Source organism: Cydia amplana, chromosome Z (genome assembly GCF_948474715.1).
Source record: "Cydia amplana chromosome Z, ilCydAmpl1.1, whole genome shotgun sequence".
NCBI classification, from domain to species: domain Eukaryota; kingdom Metazoa; phylum Arthropoda; class Insecta; order Lepidoptera; family Tortricidae; genus Cydia; species Cydia amplana.
The window spans coordinates 1,347,777-1,361,414 of NC_086096.1; the positions used below are offsets into that span (position 1 = coordinate 1,347,777).

The 13,638-nt window shown below is 37.7% G+C and overlaps 1 protein-coding gene across 1 annotated transcript in view; it reads right to left on the reverse strand.

Annotated features, from left to right (window-relative positions):
• Positions 1-13,638, reverse strand: part of LOC134660889 (seizure protein 6 homolog) — a 94,588-nt gene that overhangs the window by 16,093 nt on the left and 64,857 nt on the right. Inside the window, exons 4-6 of the mRNA XM_063516742.1 lie at positions 9,614-9,851; positions 9,043-9,237; positions 2,044-2,255 (exon numbers count right to left, since the gene is read on the reverse strand). Coding sequence (XP_063372812.1) covers positions 2,044-2,255; positions 9,043-9,237; positions 9,614-9,851 — 645 coding nt within the window. The remainder of the gene's footprint in view (positions 1-2,043; positions 2,256-9,042; positions 9,238-9,613; positions 9,852-13,638) is intronic.

The following is a 13,638-nucleotide window of genomic DNA, read 5'->3' on the forward strand; positions in this document are numbered from 1 at the left end:
TCTAACTGGTATTAATATAACTCGAGTACTAACAGTGATGTGGTTAGGGGTTTCAAGTAATGCGACGAAATAACGCTAGATGGCGTTAACCTCAATTATAGTGATATGCTTAGGGGTTTCAAGTAATGCGTCGAAATAACGCTAGATGGCGTTAACCTCAATTATAGTCATATACCTAGTCATATATTTATTCAATAAAACAATACAGGTATTGTGTTTGAAATATACATAGTGCTGCAGACATTTTGCAATAGTGATTGAGTTTTCACTTCTGCCGGCACTCCCTGAGTGCAACCCGTTGTTTTTTTTTCTTATCTACTCGTAAACGTTGCTCGTTCTATATACTAGCTAGAGTGGTCGCCCCCAAAATTGTGTGTGTTTTTTGTAACTATTTTGAAAACAAGTATGAAATTCACACAGCTATTTTACATAATTGTTAGGTTACCTATATAAAGGTTTGGCGTAATACCTATTGCACTATAAAATAGTTAATATTATCTCAACCACTTTATAGATTGATAATCAATCAAAGCGAATTGATGTATTATTTTATTTGATTTTTACACTTTTAATAAAAACATATTTTTACAAGCAAACCTGAGTGATCACAAGTATATAGAACAAGCATCGATAGTTGAGTTTATCTATATAGGAAGTCCCTACCTGTCAAGAAAAAAATTCCCCGTGGATTCCCATGTCAGAACATGATTGAAGCAGAATTCTCAACGACTTTGAGGTTAGGAATTTTGCCTTAATGGGTATTATGATCGTACGGGCCATGTTAAATATTGTTATGCCTTATTACAGGGAAAATCTGTTGGGAACTGCGATCTGCAGAGGAAAACAGCCGCACTGCTGTACGTAAGAAAATTTTGCCCAAGCTGAAATGGAGACGCTTCGCTCACGCTCGGGCGATTATTAGGGAGTCTAGGGAAAATGGTGATAAGCCCGTTTTACCACGTTACGAAATTACTGTTTTTTTAATTCAATAGTTGGGAAAAAAGTTGGAATTTGCGTATCTTCTACAATGTAGATTCTACATATACACAATTAATGCATAAATCATATATGTAGGTATACGTCTAATAGAGACGATTTTTCAAAAAATAGATAGTAAAATTGCCAATGAAATTAACAATATAAATAAAAAAGTCGCATTAATACAATCGCAAAATCGCAAGCGCAGCACATAAAATACATTCGTCAGCAAATAGAATAAAATCATAAGAAAGGCTAAAAGAAACTCACACAAAAATTAAATTAAAAAAAAAATCTTTATAAGCTTTCCCCACAGTCTTACTTACGAATATCACTTTATTATTTTTCTTAGATTGGTAAAAAGCAGAGTTTCGCTTAGAAACTACTAGTTTCTATGTAATCTCATCGCAAATTGTCACACCAATATACAGTTCCCAGTATTTGAAAGAGTGGAGTTCGTAATTCTATTATTTATAGCGAGAACTGATTACCGATGGTCACTTTAGTTATTATTACTATGTACATCTTTAAGACCAGGGGCCCTCGTAACTTGTAATACAAGCGGATGTCACTTTTTGACAGCTTTTATTAGAAAGGGACTTCCACTTGTATCACAAGTTAAAAGCTTTTGAGAAACGGGCCCCAGAGCAAACTGAGTACGTGTGCGTAACACGTGCGCGTACACTAAAATCCTGGAGCCGTGCACGCACACATCACGCAAGCGGCGTGTCATCTCTCACAACTGTATATGTGACGTTATATATGAAAAAGGACCTTACTGTCGTTATTAACGATACTCCGATATAAATACAATGCTGCGCGACGCTGTGCGGCGTAAGCGTAAGATAATGGCCTATATGACAATGCGCGTCTACTATGCACACCGTACACATCCGGTATGCACAGGCCAGGGGCCCGTTTCTCAAAAGCTTGTAACTTGTAATACAAGCGGACGTCACTTTTTGACAGCTTTTATTAGAAAGTGACTTCCACTTGTATTACAAGTTACAAGCTTTTGAGAAACGGGCCCCAGGTCTTTAGCTTTATTTAGTGAAATAAACTTACGGTGCTGGCAGATAAAGTTCAGTTTGGCCTGGCAGTCGGTGTCCGCCCACAGCCAGCCCTTGGTGCCGTCGAAGCGCGCGCAACCCTCGCCCCCAGCAGGCACGCTGCTCCAGAACGACACCGTGACGTCATTGCCGTTGACCCACTTCCAGTTGTTCGGGTCCTGGGGGTCTCGGACGGCGCCTATCCAGTACTGGCTGCTGCTGTCGCTCCTGGAATACAGTTAGGATTATAGGTGCTGGAAAATTATAGACTAAAATAGATGTCATATGATAGAGACAGCAGCAACAGTCAGGCGAGACATAGAAGCCTATGGAGGAACCGATTTTTTAATTTCGAGCGCTCGATTTCGTGTGGCTCCCTTCAATACTGTCTCCACTGCTAGGCATTTATACAGGGTGTCCCTAGCCATTGGACAAAGCCGAAATGTACATATGCATTAGGGTATTTAGGGTATTTAGAACCAGTATACAAAGTATCATAATAACCGGTGTAGCGATTACAAAGAAATTAACGAATTACGATTTTTTACTTTGGAGCAGCATGTATGATGTATGTGTAAGTAGCTCCTGAGGTAAAAAATTGTATGAAACCTTCTTCGACCTTTTGATAATCTTTTTTATTTATGACACTAATAATAACTGTCTGATATATAATAATCTGACTTTTGACAAATGTCATCATTGCCGCACTTTTTTGAACAAATTGTCAAAAGCACTGCCAATGATTAATACAGTATGTTTCTTTTTGTTGTCGATGTGGATTATTGGAAATAACTTTTGTTTGAAAAGTTACTTTTTTATCTTTTGTTCTATTTACAAAAAAAAATGTTAGAGCATTCCTGAGGAGTAACCCTACGTGGGATTTAAGGCTTTGTCCAACGGCTATAAGGTCACCCTGTATTTTACTAATAGAATTGAAAGGGAATGGTCAATACGTAGATTCCCAGTTTCCGCTCGTCTCATTAATTTAGTCATTTCGCCACAGATTTTCGAGTGACAAAATCGAGCGCTCGAAATTCAAACATCGGCTCCCTGCCGGCCTAATAGCCAAGCTGACAATCGCTATCGCTTTGACAACTAAACTAACTAGACAATAATTGACCAAGCCTTCCCATGGTCGAGGACGGAATCGAACCGGCTCCATCAGCTTACGCGGCACAAACACTACCTCACCTCAACCTCACCTCAAGTAAGTACTAGGACTTGCCTCAGCCACGGAACTCAGCAAAAAAAAATTACCCTCCCATAGAAAATGGACCAGCCAACTTTTTTTTTGCGATTTCGGGGTTGGTCTAATAGTAAAAGTTGCTCAGTATAATCCCAAAACCTCCCTGGCAACGGGAATGCAGCTATTTTTTAGCCACCCTGTATTGAGCACATAGGTAAATGTTTTTTTTTATAAATGCATGGAATGACATTTTCAGTGTCGTATTTATTACATTTTATATCCATATATATAACTGTAAAAATATAAATTAAAAATCCTACCTAATTATGACAATTTGCAAAAGAGCTGATCCTCTTCAAACTATTGGATCGTTTTTTATCATAGCTAAAAACCACCACAACAAAAAAAGTAAAAAACCCCATCAAAATCAGTCCTTCCTCCGTTTAATAGCTACGACGCCACAGACACACGTGTGGCTGGCGTCAAACGTATTTATAACACCCATCTTTTGCGTCGCGGATTAAGGCAACAGGAGTGGTCATTTCTCCATACAAACGTACTCGACTGTTTCCTCCGTGGGTTTCGAAGCTAGAGCAATGATTTTTTCAACACAGATTAATATTGTCAATATCTGTGCCGGACCGTTTTGCTTTTTTTGATATTTTTGTTTTTAAGGCGCTAGAGCCTTTCAAAAATGGCCAAAATGGCCTAATGCCGCAATGAGAGGCGTGGTATTCAAAACTGATATCAATTAGCCAAAAAAGCAAAACAGTCCGACACAGATAATTTCATAATCATTTAGATTTCCAAATTTGGTTACGATTGGTTAAGTTTTGGAGGAGGAAACAGTCGAGTACGAAACCTCGATTTTTGAGATTTTTACGCAGGATTTTTCGCCTTGTCCTTATCGCACTAGTTTTAGGAGCCGCTTCCGTTAGCGAGACGGTTATATTTACCTAAAATATTTAAATCTCAGCTCCTGTTTCGTCTTAAAAAAAAATACTTATTTCAGTACCTACATGAAACTTTTAAAATCTACATTTCGACTCCTGTGGGCTACTTTATTAACAAATATCTGGGAGACCGAGCTTTGCTCGGAAAACATAAAAAAACTCATGCGCGTTTTTGCAGAGATAGAACCGAGCTAGATCGATTTTTCGTCCCCGAAAACAAAACCCCCATATGGCAAATTTCATCGAAATCGTTAGAACCGTTCCGTTCCCGAGTTAAATAAATAAATTTAAAAAAAGATAAAAATCGCATGGAAAAAATTATAAATAAATTCGCCAGATACATAGGCAAGGTACCTACAGTTAAAACGGCTAATTAATACAAACTATTCACAAATTAATTTTAAAATGCGTGACGCTGTGCAAAATATTGTGTGTGAATGTCATGACAGATTAGTCACCTAGGACAGATTAGTCACCTAGGACAGATTAGGACCTAGGCGCCTACGCAATACAAACGATGGTAAAGTCTCCATGGTAAAGTTGTGGGCAGATCGCCATGGTAACGTATAAAGGTATGCAATTTTTCATCAATGTTTTGTTATAACGTTATCACGCAAAATTATCGTCCGTAAACCGACTTTACAGACAACCATTTTTTTGGGCCTTCATCTACAGTGGCGCCAACTGGTGAGCACAAAAACCGTAGCCCTCATTTCAGGGGGCCTCGTTTTAAATGTAATAGTACAGTCACCTGCAATAATAACTCTTCGAAGGCCGCAAAAATATGTGACACGCTCTTATATTATGGATCTACAAAATAAATAAGATCGTGTTAGATATTTTTGCAGCCTTCGTTGTGTTGTTCATTAATACCTGTACAGGGTCGTATAGTGTCGGATTATACAGCTACAACGCCAAATTTGCTGCCACTATATTCTGTGCTATTTGAAGTTTGTCTATGGCAACAAGGAGTAATAAAAATCGGATATGCCTTTTCGCTAATGCAGCTCATTAATTCGCAGAAGACAATACGGCGACAATTCGCATGTGGTTACAAAAGGAAATAACATAATCAAATCCATATAATTTAAAATCTAATTAAGAGTCCATAAGGTTTAAATTAAAATGGATTTCAAGTACAAGTTACTTCTTTTTGGTGCAAGTAAAGTATTTCGCAATGCATTATGGTTGTAAAGTGTATGAGTGTGATATTTTTTCTTCGAAATCGATGCAAGTGTAATGACATATGTAAAGCCTTGACTAGTAATTTATGATCATTGTCAAGAGGGCGCTGTTATTCTCATTCTTATAGGGTGACAGTTCAGTATTTATAGTATGGTTAAATAGTTCCAGTGAAATTCCGCAACATGGAGCGTGATCATATATTTCTGGTCAGGATTTAAAAAGGATAACATATGATAACTATCTGTAATTGTATAATGACGTATAAAATGTAAATTTTATGAATAAATAATTGAAATTGAAATTGGTGAGAACGTTGCTGTGAATTGGTACCTATTAGGTACATACAGTGCAATAATTATTAATAGTACATTACGATACAAGTGCGAATTATCTTTTCGCACGTGTATTGTACAACGTTTTACATTACGTACATATGGCTCATTAAATTTTCGACATAGGCACGTATTGTGCTAAGTACCGCACTATGGCGGTAAAGTAGCACCATATATATGAACTATAAACAAAAGATTTAGACACTAGAATTTAAAGGAGCTAAACTTAAAGGAAGGTCTCAAATTAAAGTATTGATTTTTTTAGATATATACCAAGAGACCGAGCTAACTTCATAGACTTTGCAGTGACAGAGTGTGGCTGTGTCACTATAACTATAACATTTCTGTGAAAATCTGCCACTATCACTTTTGTCACGTCAAAGTTACAACTGTGTTTTAGCTAATAAAACTAACTCGGCGTTTGAAATACTTCAGAGTAGATTATTGGGTCAATTCTTTTTGGAGTCTTTTTACGCTTCTTTTTTATTTCGAGGTCTTTTTTTCTAATAATTATAATTTGACTCGAAAAAAGACTCAAATGAAGAGTACCTATAGGTACAACTCGAAAAAGCTTTTGACCAATTAATCAATTCGTAACATGTCTATTTACGTCACACTAAGCCCGTAAGTGGGATTTTCTTCCTGCTACGCGAGAAGAAAATCTCACTTCTTGGCCAAGGCAATTACGTAAAACTTTATACAAACCATCGGGCGGTAATTTGTAAAGACCCACACCTGTGATCTGGAGCATTTACGAATTCACCTCCTACCTATTACATACCTAGTATGTAATGTACTATTCTGTGTCTCGTAAGTAAAACAGAATTGGATTTTAGATTTAGGTAATATGCTAACATACCCAACAGTCCATAAATTTGACATGACTCCAATTCATCCATAACGATGTTGGGTATTTAAAATACGGCTTGTTTTTACTAGCTAGCTAACTACACTACTTTTTTTATCAAAGATTTAGATTTAGATTTATTTATTTCATAATATGAAATTACATTATAAATTATTCTAAGCTAATCTATACGAATTTATATTATGATCGTCAACTATTTATTATGTATATATACAAATGTCAATGCAGATAAACATCATCATCAAATATCAATAGCAAAATAAATTCATCACAAAGTCAAATAAATATTGGGAAATAAATATACAATGTCAAATTTCCTGTTTCCGCTACCCAAACGTTATCTAGAATAGGTATATTCCTTCTTTGGCGATAAGACCGTCTATTGTCTGCCTCTTTAATCAATAGGTAGTTCATTCCTTAATAGTTGTATTCCAAAGAGAATTTTCGAAAATTGCAAAATTCTCATGAAATGTTCTCGGTATTTTTTCTGCACGTATATTGCCAAATCTACTTATTACAGACTAGTTACGATTTATCTGACATATGAAAATAAACTCCAATGAGTTACGAAAACATTAAATGAAACTGTCGTCAACAGTTATTAAGAACCTAATAATACCTAATCTGAACGGGACTTTCTTTGAAACTTGAATTGAGAATTTTTTCATGAAAGTTTCCAGAAATTACGGAAATTTTAAGAATGTTCCGCAACTTGCACATCGCTGGCGCAAGTGTTGGGTAGGACTCGAGTCCTTTGAGTCCTCTGCTTCAAGACTCGAATCAGTTTTTCAGACTCTTATACTTAAGCCTAAACTCGAGTGACTTCAACTTGATAAAGACCCGAGACTTTTCTAGAGACTTGAGTCCTTTTCAGAGAACTCTTGTTTTTTTTTACAAACAATTACAAAATTCATTGTCTGTATGGAAAATTTGTGGATTAAGTATGTACACAAACCATACAATAACGCCTAATTTCTTCACTGTTATTTAGGAAAAACCTATTAAATTGTTGACGGAGTCTCTATTCGGAGGCTCGAGTCCTTTTGAGTTGTTCTTATTATAAAAGACTCAATAAAGAACTCGACTCGGGACAACGGGTAAAAACGAGCTGAGTTCTTCAAATTCGGACTCAAAGGACTCGAGTTCTTGCCAACAGTATCTAGCGCCCGGTGCTAGGCCTCATTCCATTGCTAGGTTATACGGCAAACATTTTTGCACTTGACTGCACCTAGCCTAGATCTATGAACCATGGTATTACACAGTAACTATGCCTATGAACCGAGCCATAAAACCGGCATGCGAGCTAACGTTACTGCCAATTTGCTTCGTGGCATATCATCGTATCGGTAAAATGTCCGTTAGGTACGTCTAACGGCCGATTTACCGAACTATCTTTAATATCTGACGTATTTGTGACGTATTCGTGAGTTAGGTATGACAGATGTGTTACTGCGCTTATGTTGTGCCGTTAAACTTTGCGCTTTGATTTGAAGGTATTATTTTAAATTAAGTATAAATATGTAAGTTACATTACGTATGTCAGTTTTAATGACTCAGGTACATTCCTTCTCCTAGAAAATCACCGCGCATTACTAATCACTTGAGACTGCATAGTTCGGCATCAGGTTTATTAAAACTTATTACTTTTTGAGGTTAGCTGGAAGAGATTCCTCATAAGGATAGGTTCGCCTTTGTAGTTTCAATTCAATATCTGCTGTTACCTAGCCTTGTTTCGTAAATTAAAATGTTTATTACTTACTTAGTAGATTGGCATTTTATCTAAAAGTGGGGTATTTGCTGTGACGTCATAAGTCCGGCGGTACAAAGTTTTTTTTTTCTATTTTTAAACATACCATGTGAGGTATCAAATGAAAGGGCTTTAATACTCGCAAAGAGTATCTAACAGCTTTAATTTTCTGTCGAAAGATGGCAGTAAATGTACTGTGGCTACATATACTGGATCAACCAAATCTTGTCAGTAGTAAAAGGCGGCAAATTAGAAAAATCGCGGGTTAGCAACACTGTGTTCGAATAATTCCAAAATCGCGTCTCATCTGTGAGTTATCTGTGGAATGTGGATCGTGAATGACAGCCATCATCTTATTGTTTACATTCTGAATCGTTTCTATTTCAAGAGAAATTTCTACTGTCACCATTAAATACCAAGATTATACATGACCTCAAGCAAAGCTAAGGTGCCTAGTGGGTGCCTACAATGTACAATCATGCTCGTTGACGGTAAACATTACTAAAATTTGAGGTTATGATAATTCACTCGAACTGACGTATAAAGGGCGGAAAAATAAACACGTTTTGGTTCGATGTACATTGCTGCTTTTCTTAGCGCAATTCTGCTCTTTGAGTGTTACATGGTGTTACCCTACTTTAATTTGCAGTACATTGCTACTGACAAGATTTGCTTGACGCACTATAGTTTACCATGACAGTAAATCTCTATACACTCTATACTCTTAAATAATGATAAACATACCTATGTCTCCTCCAAAGCTCCCAACTGATGAACCCTTGCAACGCCGGGTTGCTCTCGTCAACCAGCGACCCTCCTCTGCCGCGGCAGAACCCGATAGCGTCGCGGAAGTTGGTGGGCTGGCGGTCGTAGAAGATGTAGCATTTGCCGTTGTAGGTTGCCGTGCTGCCGGGCGGCTGGTCTCTGAACTGTGGGCATCTGCATAAGAGAGCCAATGGATGAGTATAGGGTATTTTCCTACTAGTCAAATCAGTTTCTTTTTTAGAACTGTGAAAACGATTTACTAATATGGAATTTATATGAAACATTACATCGTGACGTCACGGTTAACCGGAAAGTCTTATGCTCAACAACATACAAGACTCTCCTGTCGGTGCTACATCTATTGTCAAGTATCAGTACAGATAATTCCGCTACTCGATGCTAGATGTCGACACTGTCGACATAATAGTTTTTTTGGTACCATGTATGGAATGAGCAATCTATGTATTTTTTTATCTATGCCCATAGACATTTTAACCTCGAAAAAAACGGGTTCGTAAGACACAAACGATGCATTTATACGTAAACTCACCTTTCTATAGGCAATGCTTGATCTGTGTACACGAAAGCTTCGCATATGGACAGCTGGCTCGGCGTAGACGCCTCGAGATGCACGCTGACGAACGCTCCCGGCATGGGGGGGTTGCAGGGTAGGAAGAGGGGTTGCCCCTCCTCGAGGAAGCCGGTGAAGCGGTTGCAGATGGGGTTGGTGCCGAGGTCTGGTCGGTTGTTGCCGACGCGGACCACGATTACTGCGGGCTTGTTGGCTCCTGGGGGCAACAGGGTAGAGTTTAGTTACAAAAAACCGGAGTCGGACTCGCCCACTAAGGGTTCCGTACAAATTCAACTTTTTTTATATATATATTTATTTTTTACAAATTTACATTTTTTAGATTTTTCCCTGTATTTGTAGTGTAATACGATATTACTTGTCAACGGGAAGTACCGTATCAATTTTGATTCCCTTTGAGTATCGAAATATACGTTTTATGCGGCATAAACGGCCTTATCTTTTTTTACGTTAACTTAGAAGTATGATTTTTTTCACAGCTTCAAGGGACCGTAGACTTGAGTAAGGTAAACGTACTAGTGCTCGACATGCTATAATGCCCAATAGACGACACCCTGCTGTCACCTCTATTGACAATTACTTAAGTTTTAAGATGACATGTACTGGGACCGCGTCAAGCACGTTTACCTTATATGGTTTAAATTTAAACTCGATACCTCCACGCGTTTGCAAGCTAAAGGGTCTTATTAAATAATACTATTAAAACGGACTATATAGCGTATATTGAATTTATTCTACATCCCGACGTTTCGAATCCTTTACAACGTTCGTGGTCAACGGGTGACGAGGAAAAACTACACTGTGCAAATCTACCCACTTACAAAATAATGAACCATCATAAACTATAAATTTTAAGGCCAGTTATACATACAAAATTGGTTCACAAGGCTAGTTCTACATTACAACTATTTTCAAGTAAAGATAAAAATACGCGATGAAGCTACGCCGGTTCTAACCCTACACCTCTGACCCGAGAAGATTTAATTCCCCCCTAAATTGTTGGAGGGTATCCCAATATGGGACCGGCAAGAAACTCGGCGGGACACATCTTTTCAAAACATTACATCTTATAACTAACATGCATTCAATTAAAATACATTTGAATTTATTTGGAAATGAAAACTAATAATACTATATTAACAATGTCCAGCATCATCCAACACACAAGGTCTCGCAGTCAATGTCAGAAATCAATGTCGTCTGGATGTAGAATAAATTCAATCCCATCAAAAACATTACATGTAAAAAGGTGCAAGTCTCGCAACGCTTTTACTACAAAAAAGTTTTGAGATGTAATGTGAAACCAAGTCGGTTATTTTAATCAGTGCCAGGGGGTGTTAAAACCGTATCTTTAATTTTTAATACGTATAATGACTTGGCCATCGCACGGCTGCATAGTGACATAAGGATCATTCGTCACCTATTAAAAATAATTCTAATTGAACATAACGCTAGTGCTAATTGTAATTGTACTTTTTATTGAATAACCCATTGTATTCAGTGGACGAATATATGGAATTAAAATTGTAATAATTGTTTGAAATTGTATACCTACTTTGTTTATGTAAAATTGATTTTATTTGACATTCGTTCTGATTTATTATTCTTACCGCTCTTAGTATAAGTATGACGATCATTATGAGATACCTACTATATATATTTTGTTTGACATGTATTCCGTTATTTATTTACGTATTCTGAAATTTCTGAACTTATCTTATAAATTGTTAGTGTTAATAGTTTGTATTGTTTTTTGATTATCATTGTTGACATTTTATAATTATACGTTTGCATGCTACATTATTGACGACCATAATGTAAATTCATATAGATTAGCGTAAGAATAATTTATACTGTAATTTATCATTATGAAATAAATAAACTAAACTAAACTAAACTATTTTGAGCATTACACATATTTACGAGTACCTACGGTACGAGTAAAATATTATGTGCCATTGTCAAGTCATTATATGTATTACAAATTAAAGATATCTTATTGGTACGGTTTTAACACCCCCTGGCACTGATTAAAATAACCGACTTGGTTTCACATTACATCTCAAAACTTTTTGTAGTAAAAGCGTTGCGAGACTTGCACCTTTTTACATGTAATGTTTTTGATGGGATATCATCTCTTTTTGTAGGCAGTCCTTCTTTTCGGGTACTCATACCCATACTATGTATACACATATCATAACTAAACACATCTTCATTCATACTCACATCGTACATCGTAGTGTACCTTTACTTTACCTACTATTTGTAGGAACTGCAACAGTAACTTTGTAATAGCATATATTTATATGGGATTACAAATACAAACTTACTTATGCAGTTTTTATATCTTTAAAACGTGACTGATATTGTAATATTTTTAGTTTTCTATGGCTTGATAAGCTGAAAACTACTTATGTTTAAAATTTGAAGCTTGTGGGTATGCTAGAAGTATGAGATCGTGTATGATGATCGGTGAGTGAATGAGTGAGTGAGTGAGTGTGTCAGTGTCGAAACTAAGGAACTTTGACGTACAATAATTCTTAAACTACAAGTTCAGATTCAATGTTTTTGAGAATTTAAAGCATGTTAAGCCCTATATGTCACTGAAAATTCAGGGTTCTAGCTTCAGCCAGCACAAAATTACAGGACGTCGAAAATTGCCTGAATCGCTTCGAGAAAAGGATGGTACGGCCGTGCCTCTTTGTTTTGCTCGACTTGGCGTTGCCCCCAGATATACGCGATATAATCCGTTTTAATAGTTTTATTTCATGACTTTCATGAGTAACTATCGCAGTAACCGAAGACAATATTATAAAGGGTCTTAATTAGTTTTATTACCTCTAGACATTATTAGATACTTAGGGCCAATTACACCATCCCACTAACCCGGGGTTAAGCAGTTAAACCGTTAGCCCAGTCTCAAAATGTACTGGTAACCATGGTAACTCCAGGTTTAACCGGGTAACCCCGGGTTGGTGGAATGGTGCAAGTGGGCCTTATTTAATTTATTATGGAATAGGGATGATGACACATGTTGAATTTTATAACAAAATCTAGTAAAATAGATAGCAAACGAGCAATTTATCACAATAATGTGGATATTAAAATAAAATATTGAAATATTACACAAATACAGGACCTGAAAGTTTCAAAATTTAAGTTTTTTTTTAACTTCCAAAAACGATAAAATTAAGGGTACCATTCGATTCCTTACATTTCATCCAAAAAAATGTTGTATAGCAACTATATACATAAACGCAATATTTCACCAATAAAAACGCAATTTTCTTGTTTTGTCCATACTACAATATGGGCGATGACGTCACGGCCTCTGGCCGTTTTGTATAGGGCGTTTCGCGAGTGAAGTGCGACTGTCGGCCTTTGATCACAATTTCCGACTTTTGTGTTACTTTAATGCAATGGGTCCCATATAGACATTTGATCCTAAAAACAAACCCGATCGATTGATACCATAAAAAAATTAGTCATGTAGCCTATTGCATGGAGCGTAAGCGATTGGCACGTTGGCTACGCGGCCAGCAGTACGTTTACCTTAAATGAAATGTACCTAAACCACGTAAGGGCCCGGCCACATGTGCGCGTTGCGGCGCCGCCGCCGCCGCGCGGCGCGGCACCGCAGAAATCTGCGGCGCCGCAAACCGCCCTGCGGCGACGCCCGCCGCAACGCAAAATTTTGCGGTGCCGCGCCGCGGCGCCGCAAAGCGGTGCGCGTCGCCGCGCGCGGTGCCGCGCGCGGTGCCGCAGAGCGGTGCGCGGCGCCGCGCGCGGTGCCGCAAAGCGGTGCGCGTCGCCGCGCGCGGTGCCGCCGAGCGGCGTGCGATGCCGCACTGCATAGTAAAGAATAAAATTCGACTACCAGTGTTTGATCAGACATGGATCCCTTCACACATGTTCTGCTCTTGCTGTTGTTAAGAAGGCGCAGAAATAGAAAACAATCGGAAAGAAAATTTTGGGTGAACCCATAT